We start from the raw sequence: 20,191 nt of genomic DNA, 5'->3' as shown, positions 1-20,191 counted from the left end.
TTGATTTTGCCTAACTAGAGTATAATTTCCATAACTGCTCTGTTACAACATTTTTGGATGGATTTTGGCACTTCCCATTAATTTGTCTGTAGATTCCTACTTTATGACTACTCTTTTTGAAAAGAGGTGTTACAGAGGTCGAGAGGATTGAGAGCTTCAAGTTCCTGGGAGTGAACATCACCAACAGCCTGTCCTGGGCAAATCACATAGAAGCCATGGCCAAGAAAGCTCACCAGCGCCTCTACTTCCTCAGGAGGCCAAAGAAATTTGGTTTGTCCCCTTTGACTCTCACCAATTTTTACCGATGCACCATAGAAAGCATCCTATCTGGATGCATCACAGCTTGGTACGGCAACTGCTCTGCCCAGGACCGCAAGAAACTGCAGAGAGTTGTGGACACAGCCCAGCGCATCACGGACACCAGCCTCCCCTCCTTGGACTCTGTCTTTCCCTCTCGTTGTCTTGGTGAAGCAGCCAGCATAATCAAAGACCCCACTCACCCGGGACATTCTCTCTTCTCTCCTCTTCCATCAGGTAGAAGATACAAGAGCCTGAGGGCACATACCACCAGACTTAAGGACAGCTTCTACCCCACTGTGATAAGACTATTGAACAGTTCCCTTATACAGTGACTATGACCTCACTATCTACCTTGTTGTGATCTTGCACCTTATTGCACTGCACTTTCTCTGTAGCTGTGACACTTCACTCTGTACTGTTATTGTTTTTACCTGTACTACCTCAATGCAGTCTGTACTAACTCAATGTAACTGCACTGTGTAATGAATTGACCTGTACGATCAGTTTGTAAGACAAACTTTTCACTGTACCTCGGTACAAGTGACAATAATAAACCAATATCAATACCATTCACTATTTTTCAACTGATTGATGATAACAGCAGTATATACTTTTGAATGATTCTCACTAATGCAGCAACTATCTCTGCAGCTGCCTCTTTCACAATGCAGTATGGACAATTTGATCCAGGTAGTTTGTTAGTATTTGGCACCCTTATTTCTATAGATTTTATTCTTTACAAAAATTCATCAGTTTAAGTTCCTTATTGTCATTATGTCCTCAGTTCCCTATCAACTCCAGTATATTGGTATTTAGTGGAGTGAAAATATGCAAAATATTAGAATGATGGAAATTGGTATTGGTTTATTATTGTCACTTGTACCGAGGTACAGTGAAAAACTTGTCTTACAAACCGATCATACAGGTCAATTCATTACACAGTGCAGTTACATTGAGTTAGTACAGACTGCATTGAGGTAGTACAGGTAAAAACAATAACAGTACAGAGTAAGGTGTCACAGCTGCAGAGAAAGTGCAGAGAAATTTACTGAATAAGAGGCCACTGACCCTACTGCATCCTGGGCAGCCAAAGATGGACTTGCCATTTATTTCTCAGCACCTGGTCTGTAGCCTTACAGGTTACAAGTGATCATCCAGGCACTTTCAATAAAATATGGTGTGGATTTCTGCGTTCACTCCCCTTTTCAAGTAGTAAGTTCCAGACCCTCACTGGTAGTCAATTGGGGCATGGAGGGATAAGAAAATTTTCTTTAATCTTCAACCAATTAACTTGAGTCTTTGCTCTTTGCTCCTTGCTCCTGTTGATTGTTCTGGCTGGTTAGAGAAATCACTTTCACAACTTTTGTACACCTCAATCAAATCTTTCCTTGGGCTTCTTTGTTCAAAATACCTAATCCCAGTCAGCCTTCTTCCGTAACTATAACTCTTCAGCCCTGGCATTATCCTTGTAAATCTCCTCTGCACTTTATCTTTAGCTATCCTCTTCTTCTTGTAGTGTAATTCTCTTAAGCTGTACAAAGTTGTGGTCCAACTAATGTTTTATATAATTGTAGGATGTTCTCCCTACTCAAATATTCTCACCCTCAATCATTAAAAGGCTAAAATGAGGTTTGTTGTGCTACCTTTAAGGTTCTGTGGAGGTACACTCCAAGGTTTATCTGCATTTTTTAAATCCTGCCTTTTAATCTGTATTCCTTTGTCTTGTTTACCCTCTCCAAAATTCTAAGGATTAAATTCTATTTCCTACATTTATTCCCACCTAATCATTAATAGAATTGTACTGCACAGAAACGGACCCAATCGGCGCACCTTGTACATGCCGACTGTGATGCCTATCTATGTTAATTCCATTTGCCCATATCACTCTATGCCTTTCCTATCTAAGTACCTTTCCTATCTAAGTACCTGTCCAAATGCCTTTTAAACATTGTAATTGTATCTGCAACCACCACCTCCTCTGGCAGCTCGTTTCAGATATTCACCACCATCTATGTGGAAAAACTTACCCCTCAGATCTCCTTTAAATTTCTCTACTCTCATTTTAAACCTGTCTCTTCCAGTTCTAGATTCCCCTGCCCAGGAAAAAGATTTCTGATTATCTATCCTATCTATGCCCCTCATAATTTTACAAACCTCTACAAGGTCACCCCTCAGCCTTTTGTGTTCCAGTGAAAATAAACTTGGCTTATCCAATATCTTTTAACTATAGCCCTTCATTCCAGGCAGCATTCTGATGAATCACTTCTGCACTCTCTGTATTGCTATCATATCCTTCCTGTAGTGAGGCCACCAGAACTGTTCACAACACTTCAAGTGTGGTCTAACCAGCATTTCAAAAATACCAAATGCCTTTTTCACTACTCTATCCACCAGTGTTGCCACTTTCAGGAGCTATCAACTTACATCCCAAGGTCTCTTTGTACATTAATGCTACTTAAGGTGCCTGCCATTTACTCTACGTCCTACCAGAATTTGATCTTGCAAAGTGCATTACCTCACATTTGTCTGGATTAAATTCCATCTTCCACCGCTGTGACCAACTTTCTCGCTGATCTATGTCCTGCTCCATCTTTAAACAATCTTCTTTGCTATCTGTGACTCCACTAATTTTTGTCATCTGCCAACATATGAATTCTATCACTTACATTTTCATCCAAGTTATTTATATACACATATAAATTGCAAACAATAAAGGTCCCAGCACTGATCCATGTGGTACACCGCTTGTTATGGACTTCCAGTCAGAAAAACACCCATCCACCCACTACCCTCTGCCTCTTATCCAAACCAAATTTTGATGCATTTTGCCAACATGCCTCAACCCTTGTGATATAACCTTCTGAACCAGCCTACCGTGTGAGAATTTCAAAAATCTTACCAAAGTCCATGTAAACCAAGTCCACCACTCTGCCTTCATTGATTTTGTTAGTTACCTTCTCCAAAAAAAAACTCAGATTTGTGACACATGATTTCACCTGCACAAAAACCTTAATGACTTCTCACCAATCTCTCCTTTCCAAGTGAACATAAATCCTGTCCCTCAGAATCTCCTCCAACCCTACCACTGATGTAAGGCTAACTGGCCTGAGGTTTGTAGGATTACCCCTATTGCCCTTTTTGAACAAGTAGACAACATTAGCTATCCTCATCCTATGCTATGTCACCCATGGCTAATGATGATGTAAAAGTCTCCATTGGAGCCCTAGCAATCTCCTCCCTTGCTTCCCTTAGATCACGTCAGGCTCTGGGGATTTATCCATCTTAATGTGGTCCAATATTTCTAACACTTACTCCTTCCTGATGCGGATGTGCTCCAGCATATCACAAACCCCTCCTTTAAATCTCCAGCCTCCATGTCCTTCTCCCTGCTAAATACTGATCGGGAAGTATTCATTTAGGAACTTGCTCATGTCCCCTGGCTCCACGCATTGATCACCCCTTTAGTTCTGAGGAGACCTATTCCTTCCTTAGTTTTTTAGTTACCCTCTTGCTTCTAATGTACTTATAAAAGGTTTGAGGATTCTCAATCCTAATCACCAGGGCCATTTCATGGCCCTTTTTTGCCCTCTTAACTTCTTAAGTTCTGTTCTCTCCAACATCCCCTTTATACCTTAATTGACTCATTTGAAACCAATTTCCTATGCCTGACTTATGCTTTCTTCTTTTCCCTGATCAAACTTTCAATAGCCATTGTTAACCAAGGTTCCCTAACTTAGCATCTTTGCCTCTTACCCTTACAGAAAAATACCAGCTCTGAACTCTTACTATCTTGCTTTTAAACGCCTACTTAGCAGTTAATTTCCCCTCTAGCAGTTGCTCCCAATCTACTTCCACCAGGTCCTGTTTTAAAGTATCAAAATTCCCCCCCCCCCTCCCCCACACCCCCTGTTTAGGGTCCTACAGCCTGGAACATTTTTCCTTATTCTGAACCACATTGCCAGCTTTGGTATCAATTGACAAATTTCTTTGTCGTGACCCCAACACTTAAGTCCAAATCATCTACAAATAGAGTCCAAATCATCTATGAATGGAATGAAAAGCAAGTGATCTGATCCTTGTCCCTAAGGGACCCCACTGCATACAGCCCTCCTATTGACCATTATCCTTTGCTTTCTTTAAATCCAGTCTCTTGGATCAAAAGACCTTCTACTTCATGAATTTTCCATTTGACTTGCTGAAATAACCATACAGTACATCAAATGCACTCTTCGATCCTCATTGTTACTTCCTCACAAACTTTGGTTATGTTAAAGCATACATGGTGAATTTCATCAATTAAACTGTCCGCCTCTACATGTTGTCCGTCAGAATTTATTTCAGTGATTTGCCCACTACCATTGGCAGACTGAATGGATCAGTAGTTACTTTGTCTACCCCTTTTTTTTCTAAACATTGGGACTGCGTTAGAAACCAGAGTTTTTGGAAATGATATTTAAAACCCACATCATTTCCTCACTGGCTTCTTTTGGGGAGCCTTGAATTGATTTATTTCGGACCTAGCGGTATAACTCATCAGAGATGCTATAACTGTTAATTTACTCCATCTCTGTTTAGCATTAATAATATGATATTCTTCCTTTATTTCTATCCCTATATCATTCCCTTCTGTGAAGATAAATGCAAACTATTTATTCAGAAGTTTAAATAACATGTACCTGCATGTTTGGGTTGTTGGTTTGTTCTCTAAGAGGGCCTGCTCTTTCTATACCTTCATGTATTTATAGATCATCTTGACGATTTCTTTCATTTTATCATTTCACAATATCTTGTACTATTTTCCTTACAAGTAGATGTTTCCTGTCCACTATATCCTATTGTAACCATGTAAAATTGACCTTGAAACTCCCAGTTTATCTTTGCCCATTTCCTCAACTGTGCTGAATCAAGCAGAATTATGATCACTGCCTCCATTATGTTCTCCCACTGCCACCTTTCCACTTGCAAAGGTTTGCTCCCTAAAATTGTCTAGTACCATACCTTTTTTTTTTGTTGGATTTGTGAAAGGGAAATCAGATTTGATAATCCATTGGAGTTCTTTGAGAATGAATCTAGTAGAGAAGATAAGGGGAACCATGGAAATTTGTGTATTTGGATTTAGAGAAGGCTTTCAATGAAGTCCCACGTAGAAAATTGGTGAATTAGTTTATAGCACATGGAATGGGGATAATGTACTAACGTGGACTGAGTGTTGAACTACAGATAGAAAACAAAGTTGGAATAAACAAGTCCTTCTCAGGTTGGCAGGCCACGACTAGTGGGGCACTGCAGGAATCAATGCTTGGGGCCCTAACTATTCATAATCTGTATCACCCTATATTTGCAGAGGGGATCAAATGTAATATTTCCAAGTTTTGAAAAACTCACATCAGTAGAAAAATCTGAAATTCTGTATTTTCGAAATTGAGAGATTGGGAAATGTTCTTGTTCAAAGGGACCTGGATGTCCATGCACACAAGTTACTGGCAGCAGATGCAGCAGGCAATAAGGAAGGCAAGTGGTATGTTGAGCTTTATTTCAAGAAGATTCAAGCACAAGAATAAAGATACCTTTGTACAATTATACAGGGCCTTTGTGAAACCACACCTTGAATATGTTGTACAATTTCACACTCCTTACCTAAAAAGATTCTGCTCTTGGAGGGAGTTCTGTGAAGCCTAGTTTCTGGAATGACAAGTCTGTTGTATGGTGAGAGTGAATGAGTAGAGTTGGTGTCTCAATCTTCTGCATTAAAGAAAATAGAGGTGATCTCATTGAAAAGTACAACATTCTAAGAGGTCTTGACAGGGTAGATTTGTGGAGGATGTTTTCCTTGGAGGAGGAGTCTAGATCTTGGGGTCACCGTCTCAAAATAAGGACGAGGCAGGCCATTTAGGACTGAGACATACAGTGGCATGCAAAAGTTTGGGCACCCTGGTCAAAATTTCTGTTACTGTGAATGGCTAAGCAAGTAAAAGATGACCTGATTTCCAAAAGGCATAAAGTTAAAGATGACACATTTCTTTAATATTTTAAGCAAGATTACTTTTTTATTTCCATCTTTTACAGTTTCAAAATAACAAAAAAGGAAAAGGGCCTGAAGCAAAAGTTTGGGCACCCTGCATGGTCAGTACTTAGTAATACCCCCTTTGGCAAGTATCACAGCTTGTAAACGCTTTCTGTAGCCAGCTAACAGTCTTTCAATTCTTGTTTGAGGGATTTTTGCCCATTCTTCCTTGCAAAAGGCTTCTGGTTCTGTCAGATTCTTGGGCTGTCTTGCATGCACTGCTCTTTTGAGGTCTATCCACAGATTTTCGATGATGTTTAGGTCGGGGGACCGTGAGGGCCATGGCAAAACCTTCAGCTTGTGCCTCTTGAGGTAGTCCATTGTGGATTTTGAGGTGTGTTTAGGATCATTATCCTGTTGTAGAAGCCATCCTCTTTTCATCTTCAGCTTTTTTACAGATGGTGTGATGTTTGCTTCCAGAATTTGCTAGTATTTAATTGAATTCATTCTTCCCTCTAGCAGTGAAATGTTCCCCGTACCACTGGCTGCAACACAAGCCCAAAGCATGATCGATCCACCCCCCTGCTTAACAGTTGGAGAGGTGTTCTTTTCATGAAATTCTGCACCCTTTTTTCTCCAAACTTATCTTTGTTCATTGCGGCCAAAAAGTTCTACTTTAACTTCATCAGTCCACAGGACTTGTTTCCAAAATGCATCAGGCTTGTTTAGATGTTCCTTTGCAAACTTCTGACACTGAATTTTGTGGTGAGGACGCAGGAAAGTTTGGAGAAAAAAGGGTGCAGAATTTCATGAAAAGAACACCTCTCCAACAAGCACAAGGGTGGATCGATCATGCTTTGGGCTTATGTTGCAGCCAGTGGCACGGGGAACATTTCACTGCTAGAGGGAAGAATGAATTCAATTAAATACCAGCAAATTCTGGAAGCAAACATCACACCATCTGTAAAAAAGCTGAAGATGAAAAGAGGATGGCTTCTACAACAGGATAACGATCCTAAACACACCTCAAAATCCACAATGGACTACCTCAAGAGACACAAGTGGAAGGTTTTGCCATGGCCCTCACAGACCCCTGACCTAAACATGATTGAAAATCTGTGGATAGACCTCAAAAGAGCAGTGCATGCAAGACAATCCAAGAATCTCACAGAACTAGAAGCCTTTTGCAAGGAAGAATGGACGAAAATCCCCCAAATAAGAATTTACAGACTCTTAGCTGGCTACAGAAAGCGTTTACAAGCTGTGATACTTGCCAAAGGGGGTATTACTAAGTACTGGCCATGCAGGGTGCCCAAACTTTTGCTTCGGGCCCTTTTCCTTTTTTGTTATTTTGAAACTGTAAAAGATGGAAATAAAAAAGTAATCTTGCTTAAAATATTAAAGAAATGTGTCATCTTTAACTTTATGCCTTTTGGAAATCAGGTCATCTTTTACTCGCTTAGCTATTGACAGTAACAGAAATTTTGACCGGGGTGCCCAAACTTTTGTATGCCACTGTACAAGGAAGATATAGAAGATGGCTCTTTGGTCCATCAGGACTCTATCAATTCTCAAGAGCAACCCCATCAATTCTATTTCCCCCATTTATTTTCCTGTAATCTATTCTCTTTCATAATTGAGGGCAGCAAAGTGGTGTTTGAGGCAGATCAGCACTGACCTTCTTGAATGGTGGATGAGGTTGAAAGGGCTCTTGTTTCTTATGTTATGTATTGATTTTAAAAAATACTATATTGATTTGAAGAAATCTGCTCTTTCTATGCCCTTTTTCTCAATTGCTGTCCCAATTAGTGTTAGGATGTTTGAAATCATCTGTGATTATTGCTTTATTATTTTTGCAGTAAAATATCTTCTGTTTAGATCTTTGCTCTTTTGTATTGCCCTGACAGTTTGAAGGTCTGTAGTGTGTAGACTGTAACACTCCAGCCTCTTTGTTCCTCCTTTCACCCCTTCCACCTCCAAACCCCAGGTTTGGACACTGATTTCTCTTGGATCTTTCCTTCACCTTCTACTCAGCTGAAAGGTGTTTTCCCCCTCCTGCTGTTCTGAGCTGGACACTTGTTCTGTCTCCAGACATTTGAGTAGTTCAGAATCAAGTTTATTATCACTGACATATATCGTGAAATTTGTTGTTTTGCAGCAGCAGTAGAGTACAGACATAAAAATTACTATCAGTTACCAAAAAATATAGTGCAAAAGAGGAATAATGCGGTAGAGTTCATGGGTTCATGATCTGTTCAGAAATCTTGGTGGTTGACTGCCACTTGTGAGCTGTTGTTGAATTTTAATCTTAACATTGGCTGTTCACCTGTATCTTGGTTGTGTATGTTTTTTTGTGAGCTAAAAACTGATGTTAATCTTTCAAAGCTATTATTAGTAAGAGCATGAATTCATTGCTGAAATTGTCTCATTTGTTGTGCTAGTCCCTTTTACTACTTACAGTAGACTTTTTTTGCATGTTCATAGCGCCCTCTGCTTTTTGAAATTGCAAACATTGCAGCATCTTTGATGGAAGTAGACTTGTGATATTTCAGAATTCTATTTTTTTCTATTTACTTCCCCTCTATCCTAATTGGCAAGTGGTTAAAATGGCTAACTAAAATTTCTCAGGCCAACCTTATGTTTCTTCCACCCTGGATATCAACCACTGTGACATATTTATAGAGAATGTCAAAGACCATCTTCTTGTGTCAGCTACACTTTATAATATAAGAAAGATGAGTAACAATGACCTTGGCACTGCAGGCACCCAACACGGCCATAGTATTTTGTCTGAAGGCACTCTGAAGTCTAATGCAGTCTTAGCTGTATGTGAATTGAACAAGAGGAAGAACGGTCTGACTAGTAAAGCTCAGTATCAGCAATCGGTTCTATTGAGAATCGGTGGTTAGCTGTAATCTTTGGTTGAGCATGTTTCAGATTTGCATGAATTTGTAATTAGTCTTGGAAGCTCAAAATAAGATGGAGATCAAGTACCACAGTATCTGACCTTCCATTCTACCACTGGATCTGCCACTTAGTGGTGGCACACATTTATGATGAAAAAGAAGGGCACCAGAACTAGTAGATGTAAGAAACCTCACCCTAAATGAAAGTAAATGGTTTAGTAACCTTATTTGCAAGCACTTTAACCTTTAAAATTGTCACTAATTCTATTTATTTTATTTAATTAAACTATTTTATAGTCCCTAATTGTCAGAGACTTGTAAAACCATTCTATAAGCCTTTAACAGTGATGAGTTTTCAAAAGCTATCAGCATATTCATGGAGTTATTCCTCAGAATCCAGCACCTGAATCCTTATCTCTTTATGGAGCCCACCCACCTCATGGGATACCTCTGGGAATAATTGTCAGTTTGGTTGACCCTCCACATCTGCATCAGGTTTGTGAGGCCAACAAGTCTGCATGTATAAAATGGGAACCAGGCTCACTCATAGGCTGGTTCTCTGTATAATATATGTATATATTATCCTGTGGGGACTGTAGCGTAAGTATATTAACAGGCTGGATTCAAGATGATTAATTTAAGCTCCTATGTCTGTGTTACTGTCCCCTCAACTAATACATGACACAGGCCTATGAATGCACGCCATTTCCCTGTCATGCATGAAAGCTGCTGAAATATTTAAGCTACTTCTCACAAGGTCATTTTTCAAAATGGATTTTTTCCTTCTAAACCCAAGGTGCACCGATTTGTAAGAGGCAACACCTAAGCATCCAAACAACAAAGAAAGTAACTTTTCATTAGTTCCCATAGTGACAACTCCCTAAATATATTTATGTACCAAAGCTTTTCAGATGCTGTCTGTCAATGGCAAGCAGGTAGTAGTAGCTGGCGACTTAATACAATTCCTTTTTGGCTTACTGAATGTAGATTTAGTTTCTGGGCTTCCTGATTATTGTTCTCTGATTACTTGGTTGGATGACACTGTTGAAAACACAACTCAAAAAAAATTACACACTCCTTTGTTACTGTAGTTGTTAGATCCAGAACATTCAACAGCTAATAGGAGAATCAATGAATTACTTCTCAATTTGAAAAATTATAGAACTGGATCCATTTAGGAGGCAGGCATGCTATCTTTTTAATTTTACACTAAGCTGAAATGTATCCAGCACTGCATGAGACAAAAAAGGTTTGAAAGTGATGTCTGTGTCTGTTCTTGTATTTTGGGGTGAAGAGAATGTTGTGAAGTCTCATTGACTATCGGTAATTGTAATAACATGAATAATGAAACAAAAGACTGCAGATGCTGGAATCTAGATGAAAAATACTGATACTGGAGGAACTCAGCAGGCCAGACAGCGTCCGTGGAGAAAAGCAGGCCATCAACGTTTCGGGTCAGGACCCTTCTTCAGGACTGAAGACAGGAAAAGGGGAAGCCCAGTATATAGGATGGAAAAGCAGAGCAGTGATAGGTGGACAAAAGAGGGGAGGCGGGGTAGGCACAAGGTGGTGATAGGTAGATGCAGGTAAGAAATAGTGATAGGTGCAGGGGAGGAGGGGAGGGCAGATCCACCAGGGGATGGGTCAAAGGTAAGGAGGAAAAAAGGGTAGGAAAAAAGAGAGAGAGGCTAGGAAAGGGAAGAAAAGAAGAGTCATGGTGGTGGGGGGGGGCGGTGGGTGTGGTTGAGGGGATTAAAGTGGATGAATTCAATGTTCATGCCATTAGACTGCAAGGTTCCAAGATGGAAAATGAGGTGCTGTTCCTCCAGTTTGCGCTTAGAATTCTCATGGCAGTGGAGGAGGCCAAGAACTGACATACCTGTGATGGAGGGGGAGTTGAAGTGACTGGCAACGGGGAGATGCAGATCGCGGTTACAGACGCAGCGCAGGTGTTCTGCAAAACAGTTACGAAGTCTGCGTTTGGTCTCGCCAATCTCGGGGAGGCCACACTTGGAGCACCGAATGCAGTAGATATTAAGGGAGGTGCAGGTGAATCTCTGTCTCACCTGAAACGACTGTTTGGGTCCCTGGGTGGAGGTCATGGAGGTGGTCTAGGGGCAGGTGTTGCACCTTTGGAGGGGGCAGTGGAAAGTCACCAGGGTGGGAGTGGGATGGGTGGGAGGAGTGAACTAGGGAGTCACGGAAAGTGCGGTCCCTGTGAATGGCAGAAAGGGGTGGAGAGGGGAAGATATGCTTGGTGGTGGGGTCCCGTTGGAGATAGCGGAAAATGACGTGTTGGATATGCAGGTTGGTAGGATGAAATGTGAGGACAAGGGGAACCTTATCCCTATTGGATCTCCCGAGGTGATGTGGTCAGGGTGCGGGAGATAACATCATGGTGGTCCTTGGTGGGGTCATGGTTTGGGGGTAGGTAGGAGGAAGTGTTTGAGAGTTGGCGTCTGGCCTCTGCAAGGTGGAGGTCAGTGCGCCAGACTACCACAGCATCACCTTTGTCGGCTGGTTTGATGACAATTTCAGGGTTGGTGCAGAGGGGGTGGAGAGCAGAGTGTTCGGAAGGGGTGAGGTTAGAGTGGGTGAGGGGAGCAGAAAAGTCAAGACAGCAAGAAGTAAGTAAGTAACATGAGTAGTTGTTTAATTACTTGAAGAAGGCAGTCCTTTTAAGGTGGTTTAAATTTTACCTTTACCTAAAAATAAAGAATTTACAGTAGAGATGTATCATTCAGCCCAAATAATCCATGTTATTTTAGGTTTAGCACAAGCCTCTTGCTCCTCTTCATCTAACTATGACCCTCTATTCCTTTCTCTCCCTTGGGTTCTTGTCTAGCTCATCCTTAAATACATCTGTACTGTTTGCCTCAGCTACTTGTGTTGCTTGTGAGTTCCACACTCCACTGAAGAAATTTATCCTGAATTTCTTATTGGATTTACCTTGATAATTGTAATTTGTATTATGATTGGCCTTTGGAAAATAGGCAAAATGATTTGACTGATATATAGGCACGCTTCTGGGATTAAAAAAAAGATGGTCTGCAAGATGGCGGCCATTCCATTTTACTTTGAGGTGTTAGTTTATAAAATGCTTCTTCCCTCCATCCCTTGTCGATTCCTCCCAACATTAGCTTAAAGTTCACAAACGTTGTTAGGCTTTTTTAATATCTTTCTTTGTGGCCATATATTGGTTAAAGCTAAAGGATGTAAGAACATTTGTATTGTATACATTGAGGAATCAATTTAACGATAATAATGTTTTCATATGTATTTTGTATGAACTAGCAATTCATTGTAATTTTATAGATTTCAACCTACACGAAAATTGTAAGAATTCTAAAACCAATAAAATCAGCTTAATATTGGCTACTTCTAGCAGTTTCATTTTTTCAATCTGTAGAAGTACTAAAATATGAAAATATGCATCTAAGGTATCTGTATCATGAAAATGTTGGTGTACAATAATGGTGTTTTTGAAAATGGGACTAATTGTTATCCCAATTTAAGTTCCCACTCCTGCTTGCTGCAAAATCACACAGTGCCACGGATTAATTCTGTTAAATCGCGTTTACTAGCAGTATACTGCAAGGGAGAATTCTCTTCAACACTCATTGAGAGTCGTTATCGGAGGTCTCCACAATACAGAGGGGCAGAAATTAATTTATACGGTCCTTGTCACACACTTAAACAATGCAGCTACACTGATTTCAATTGGGGAACCTAAGATACAAAGACAACCATCACACTCGTTGTTTAAGACAACCATCACACTCATTTGTTTAGGACAAACCTCACACTTATTGTTTAATATAATTGGCTTACAGTCAAGTTCTGGACACAGTAATCACCACCTGGTCTTGAGTCAGGGGCTTGCGTGGTATTTTTTTCATTAGTTATGTGTATGGTCACAATTTCTTAACCCTTTACTTCCTCAATTTTCTGACTTAGTCTATGTTATTGTAGGCTTACCTAGAAGCAAAAGCCTTTAATTATGGCTCCTCATTATTTCACCTTCAAACCACTCCCCCCACCCCCCCTACCCCACTTCCAAAACTGAGGAGGGGAAAGGTGAGTGAATTTACATTTCTTTTTCCAATGAATAGATTGTTTACTGTAATTTGCTGCAAAATGACTTTGCATCATGCAGTGGTACTTCACTATTGACTTCTTTGGCAAATGAATACTAGATGAAACCAGTTCACCCTCAAGTGTAAACAATTATGAGTTGAAATTTTAATACAGTAATGAGCACCTTTAAATATTGAAACTAGAAGTATTTTAATTACATGGTATGCAAGAATAAAATAGTTGATAACCCTCTTCCCCTTTGCACTTTATCTGAAAACCTACCAGAATTGATAGGAAATTTTTGACTTTATTCTCATTAGAATTTTAAAAAAATACTTTGAAATACTTTGTGTTGCCAGTGAAGTTACTTGGCGTTTGAAATTGGATGCTCTAATTAGTATTTTACTTGTCATAGACTGTCGATGATGATGCAATAGATGCTTGAATGAGGTGACAGCCGAGGGAAGGAGGAACGATGCCCAAGGTTGGGTGTTCTAAAACACCACAATCGGAAGATTACCCGCTCAACATCGATATGGTAGAGAAACAATCGGGGAAGAAGGTAAGAGCTCAGAATCACTAAGAATATGAAATTATTACTTTGACTTTCGTTAACATCTGGAAGAGTGATATCATTGTACTTTTATCTAACTGTCCTATTGGAAGTTTTTATGATACTGAATGTTGTAATGGCGGATGAGAGCAAAGAACCTGATAAGCAGAAAAGGGGTTAAATTATTTTGCATCTGTTACAAAGTGGAATTTTTGGATATGATAGTAACATGAACATTTTTTTAGGGTGTAAAATTTTAGATAGGGTAAACATAGCAAAAGCAGAAGCATTAGCAAATTTGTCATCTTTGAAAATGGACAAATTGCCAGGACTGGTGAAATTTACCCCCAGCTGTTAAAAGAAACAAAGGAAGAAACTGAAGATGTTCTGATAATGATTTTGTAATGCTCTCTGGCTATAGGTGTGGTGCCAGAGAAATGGAGGGCTGCTAATAGTCATACAGAACCAAGACAGGCCATGGAGTCCTAGAACCATACAGCATGGAAAAGGGCAATTCAGCCTTCCACATCCATGCTATAATCAGTGGGCATCCATCCATATTAATCCCATCTTCCTGCACTTGGCCCATAGGCCACGGTTTTAGCACTGCATACACTTCAAGTCGCCATGTGATGGGAAAGATGTGATTGCAATGGAGCAAGTGCAGAAGAGATTTAAGAGCATGTGGGATGTTGCCAGGACTAATTGTAGTAATGAAGAAAAATTTGGTGGCTATGGTTTTTTTTTAAGAGCAGATTTGGTAACCCCCAAGGTGACCAACCTAACAAACTGAGGTGTAAAAAAAAATTGTGGGGCCAAGATAGATTAAATAGAAATGCCCTTTTCCCCCTCAGCAGGGCTTTAAAAACCAGGGAATTAAATTTAAAGAAATTGATAGAAGGATTAGAGGTGAAATGAGAAGTTTTCTTTTCTCCTAATGCATTGTTGAAGTCTGGGATTCACTGCTTAAAAGTGTGGTAGAGGAAGAAACCCTTATCACATTTAGAAAATATTTGGATGTGTACTTGAAAAGCTGTGACCTGCTAGGCTGTGGGCCTAGCATTTGAAGGCCCATAATTGTCTTTGGTGAAGAAAAAGATGAGGAGATATGATAGAAGTACATAAAATGACAAGCAGAGTGAATAGTGGTTCCCAGTAATGGAGGTATCAAGAACTAGGGATCAGTCATAAAATAAAGGGGAAAAGAATTAAGAATGACAGGCAAAATTTCTTTGTGCCGCTTGTGGTTGGAATCATGGGTGGATTGCCTGCATTCATGGTTCAGTTGTGGCCTTCCAGAGGGAATTGGATAAATATCTGATAAGGAAAAATTGGCAAGGCTATGGAAAAGGGGCTGAGGGGTGGAACTGGTTGCTCTTGTAGATAGCGTGGACATAATGCGCTGAATGGCCTCTTTCTGTGCTGTAGTCACTTTATGATTCTATTTCATGAAGGTGGGATTAAGCTAGGTAGCTCTTTTTCAACCTACACAGACGTGATGGACTGAATGAATCCCTCCTTTGTCATAATATTTTTAAGACTTCTTTGGTAAAGCAATTATTGTCATACGACAACCCAGCAGACTACAGTGATATCTCCTTGATTTGCCTTCATCACATAGACCATACCTGAAATTGTTCAGAATTAGTGTATTGTATTACGGAAATTTATTGCCACTGACTTGTCTTTATACTTGACACCATTTATTTAGGTAGATTTAATAATTTATAATGTGTAGAAGTAACTATTGTATTTGAATGTGTTTTTCGGTAGGATGTTTCAGTGGCGGCATTAGGATTGATTGATTGATTCATGGTAGACGTAAGAGGAAAATAGACTTAATAGACTTAATAAACTTAAACAGACAAAAGTCTTGAAGTGCAGCTCATTGTCAATTTTACATTTGTGAATTTTTATTTTTAGCTCCAGTGTTGTACAATTTGCAATGACATAAATAAATAAACCTTCCTCCAAATGGCTTTTGAGCTGTGCATCTCTATTTCTAATCCAGGATAAGGAAAAAATCTCATGTAACAAGACTCCAAAGTTAGACAGAAGTGATGGAGGGAAAGAGGTGAAAGAGAAGGCATCGAAGAGGAAGCTGCCTTTTACTATCGGGGTTAACAGCAGTGATCAGAAGGACTCGGACACCGGTAAGAGGGAGGTTTTGCCAAAGGCAGATTTGAACAAGATTTTCAAGAAAATTTATTTCTAATGCTGCAGTTGCCTTGCACAACTCAGTCTTTGAATACAGTATTTTGCATTGTATTTACTTTTTCTTGTTAAATTTGCCTTAACCCCTGCAGTTTAATTTTCCAGATTTCATACTGTATCATCTGAAACACTAGATGATCTTTTTGGTGTGTCTTAAATCTGAGTGAATGTGCACTTAGATTTTGTGCTGTGCACTCTGATCCTGGACTATAAATTTGGGCAGACTGTTGATAGCAAGTGGATAATATTTCATTTGATTTCTATTTACGTGAAATTTAGAGTTGAAATGTAACTTGCGTCTCAAGACTGAATACGTCTTTTAATTAAGTTAGAAACTGACCATTGATTGAAAGCTTTAGATGGCAAGATGGTGTGAGTAGATTGATCTAAATTGGGCACAAAAACAGCCCAATTCAGTAAAGTGTGAGGGAATAGATTTTGGGGATGGAAATAAAAGCAAACCATAAATTGTAAGATACTGATAAATATTGATGAACAGTGAAACTATGAAGTTATTCAAGCAAGTAGTGTTTGAAAGGTATTGAGGATGCTAGCTATTGTTTACTGAGGCATAGAGTATAAGAGCATAGAGACTGTGCTCCAACTGCGAAAACAAAAAACTAGTTCGGGCAGAGCTAGAAGGCTGTGTAGTTTAAGTCATGAAGTTACAGGAAGGATATGGTGACGTGAGAAGTTGTGGAGGAGGGTTGAGTGTGTTGCCAGGGTTGGGAAATTTTAGTTCTGAAAAAAGACTGGCAATGTTGTGTTTGTCTATTTTTGGATCAGAGGATGCTGAGGTGAGATTTAATCCTTGCACAAGATTGAAAGGCATAGATGTTAATATTAAATGATGTATATCCTTTAAACAAACAGTTAATAACTAGGGGATATAGGTTTACAGTAATGGCCAGAAAGATTACAAGACATTTCTGAAAAAAATGTTTTTGGTGAATGAGTGGTCAGGATCTGGAACCTTCTGCCTCAGAGGACCATCCTAAAAATTGTGAGCTTAACACGTGAAGCCCCTTCAGAGCTACAGATCAAGAGTTCCAAAACAGAATTACAACATGGACACAATGGGCCAAATTGCTGTCTCCTGTGCTGTGAATTTATTCATTGCTACAAACTTAACAAACTGATTCAACAGAACTGTAACATGAATAATTCAAATTAGATTCGTATGTTTAACCTTATTTTTTCCATCAATTCTTATCAGAGAATTTCTCTTACTTTTGGTCTTGCCTTGCAGTAAAATTGCTTGTAACTAAGTTTAATATTGCATTAGCAGAAACTCTTTGCTAATGATTTGTTTTATGCAGAACTGTTCAGTTTTGTATGTATATTTATTTGTAAATATCATTTGACTATAGTGCCCATTGTATTTTTGCACTTTTCTACTTGGAGCTATGTATTAGTAAATTAGTAAAATATTTTGCCAGAATATATAGTATGGTATTTTATTATTGTATAATAGTAAACTATTAGTAAAGTTGCACAACCAAAATAACGCAGTTTTGATATACTGTTCATTCTGAGAGGAAATCATCTATCATGTAAAAATAATGTAATTTTGTAAAGTTATTTCAAAAAGTAACAAAAGTGTGGCAATTGAGCCTTAATATATCCCCTAGGATATGTGTAATGATGTAAAAGCATTTATTCCTGATCACTTGTAGCCCTTCTACAGGCTGACAGGTCACATTTTAGAGTAGATTGCCTTGCTGCATAATGTCAGAGGCTTTTAAGAGTGCAGGTCAAAATAAAAGGAGCAATAGATTATCTTAGAAGGACAGTTATAAATCAAATCAACTATTGTAATAACCTAGTATCTTTTGTCATCATTTCCAGGTGGTAGTTTACAAATCACCAGATTTTTTTGAATTTTCTTTTAAATTTCAACTATATGACCTCTGATCTACTGCTTGATTGTGATAATTGATTGTCTTTGAATGTTATCTACCAAAATGAATTGTTACAGTCAATGACTGTGTGAAGCATGGAGAAAGATAGCCCAAGAGTCAGAGAGAGATGGAAACAAGAGTTGTGTGGAAAGTAAGCGGAGACAATTTTACAGTAATAGTTGCACCAGTTTTGTTTGAGTGATATTGACTATTAAGAATATAAGGATTTGTAAATTGGTCAGGGTAAGAATCTTTAGTAAGAGTTAGTTCTCTAATTCTGTCTTGGACGGTGAATAGATGCATTTATTTGCATTTCATCTTTTATTACTGGCCACTTGTATTACTGTAATCGATACTTGTTACACTCATGTAACCAATGTATTAAATGTTATAAATAAAGTCCACCCTAAGTAAATGATTTAGTGTAACGTCAAAATAATTGACCATTTTCAAAGAAATGTTGAGCAATCAATACTTTTGGAGCTATGTGCACTGAATTTGTGTCACTGGACAGAATGTTATCTTAGTATTTTAAAACAACTATTTAATGTAGTCTTCTATGTACACAGTGCATAAGAATTATAGAAATTTGGTTTACATGTAGATAATCAAACACTGTTCACCTAATGCAGTAAAACTCTGATAATCTGGCATCCTTAGGAGTCCAGAGTTAGGTTTACAGATTTTCTGGATTATTGGATGTTACTCATATTAATATTTCAACACTTTGTTTTTTATTAGATGTTATATAATGGTATATGTATAATAAATTTTCCAGTGAACCCGTTTAGATTAAAGGAAGTGCAGGATAAGGGGCCCCAGCAAGTTTAAAGGGAGCACAGGAAATGGCACCTGGTAAACCAGATGCTGAATCATCTGTATTTCTGAACAATCGGATAGTAGATTGTCAGCGTTTTACTGTACTATTATTCATTGATGATTACATTTTTACTGAATACCATCAATATTCAGACCATTTGAACTTCTGATCTCAAATGAGTTTAAACAAATTATTAGTAAATGGTAGTCACGTGTCTGACTTCTCCAACTTTGACTAGGGAAAGATAACTTGTGTAAATTTGGAAAGCCACATGTTTTTCAAGACACTTGGAAATGGTTTATCATAAAGTTAAAGTCTGCAGCATGGCTTTGACATGAACTTGGGCAGTACTTGAAAAATTAGCCTGAGGGTAGAAAGTAATGAGTATTCATTAGTAAGTGAATGTGGTGAGATTACTGACCAGGGCATTCCAGAATTGAATGTCTGGTTCACATTTTTTTTAATATAAATTTATCAATTACTTGGGTTTGTCATAAAGTAGTAAATTTGTAGAGACTCTTAAACTTGGAGAGGCATGAAAATGAATGAAACAACTCAATGCAGAATATTAGTAGTCAGAAAAATAGTTATTGGTGTTAAATGCTGAAATATAAAGTATTTTTTAAAAGTTTTGACTAAATTGGAGTGCTGTCATTATATTGCACCATTTGTTACTGCATCCACTCATGATCTCCAAACAGATGTAAAGTGCTGGAGATAATGGCCATAAGCCTGAACCTTAATGTCAAAGATCAAAGCTGGGTCGAATGATCAGAGAAACTTAGTGACTTTCCAATTTATAAAGTAATTTTATAGAGGTGCAAAAGTTTGTCGTATTTTTCCATGAAAGGACCCAGATACAAGTTGTTTTAAAATGTTTTGAGCAGGACTTGGCTAATATCAGACGGTTCTGTGCAGATTTTATTAATCCATGACCGTAAGTGAATTTTAAGGTTTTTTATAGAGGATTCCAAACTATGTCCATTTGTTATTAATGCATTTATATTCGTCTTTTAACTCCTTATTGAATAACGAACCTCTTTCATCTCTGCTTTTTAACTGTTGAAAAGAGATTTTTAAACAATTGAAACCAGAATCCAGGTATCAGTCAGTCTTGCAGCCACTGCAAAAAGAGTGAAAGATTGTACAAACAAAGCCAAGGTGGCAGAGGAGTGCAAAGGAGAAATAATCTGAGCACCATTTGCAAAATGGTTAATAGTAAAAGTCTGGCTATATTTTATATATATATATATTCACACACTCACACATATATAGCAGAATTTCTTGATTATGCCAGTGCTCCTCAGTCTCCCATTTTTCCACCCTTAATCCAGAACTCTGCCAGTGTCCAAACTGAGCCAATTTATGTTGGCCTCTGTCATGGCAATGTCTCAGTTTTAAATTTCTCAGACTTTA

The 20,191-nt window shown here is 38.6% G+C and overlaps 1 protein-coding gene across 1 annotated transcript in view; it reads left to right on the top strand.

Annotated features, from left to right (window-relative positions):
• The window catches only part of ankrd11 (ankyrin repeat domain 11), a 131,564-nt gene that overhangs the window by 58,319 nt on the left and 53,054 nt on the right, over positions 1 to 20,191 (top strand). Inside the window, exons 3-4 of the mRNA XM_052027986.1 lie at positions 13,703 to 13,849; positions 15,852 to 15,993. Coding sequence (XP_051883946.1) covers positions 13,763 to 13,849; positions 15,852 to 15,993 — 229 coding nt within the window. The 5' untranslated portion in view covers positions 13,703 to 13,762. The remainder of the gene's footprint in view (positions 1 to 13,702; positions 13,850 to 15,851; positions 15,994 to 20,191) is intronic.

Source organism: Pristis pectinata, chromosome 13 (genome assembly GCF_009764475.1).
Source record: "Pristis pectinata isolate sPriPec2 chromosome 13, sPriPec2.1.pri, whole genome shotgun sequence".
In the NCBI taxonomy this organism is placed as follows: Eukaryota; Metazoa; Chordata; class Chondrichthyes; order Rhinopristiformes; family Pristidae; genus Pristis; species Pristis pectinata.
The sequence above is the reverse complement of the archived record's forward strand: the minus strand, read 5'-3'. Positions and strand labels throughout refer to the sequence as shown.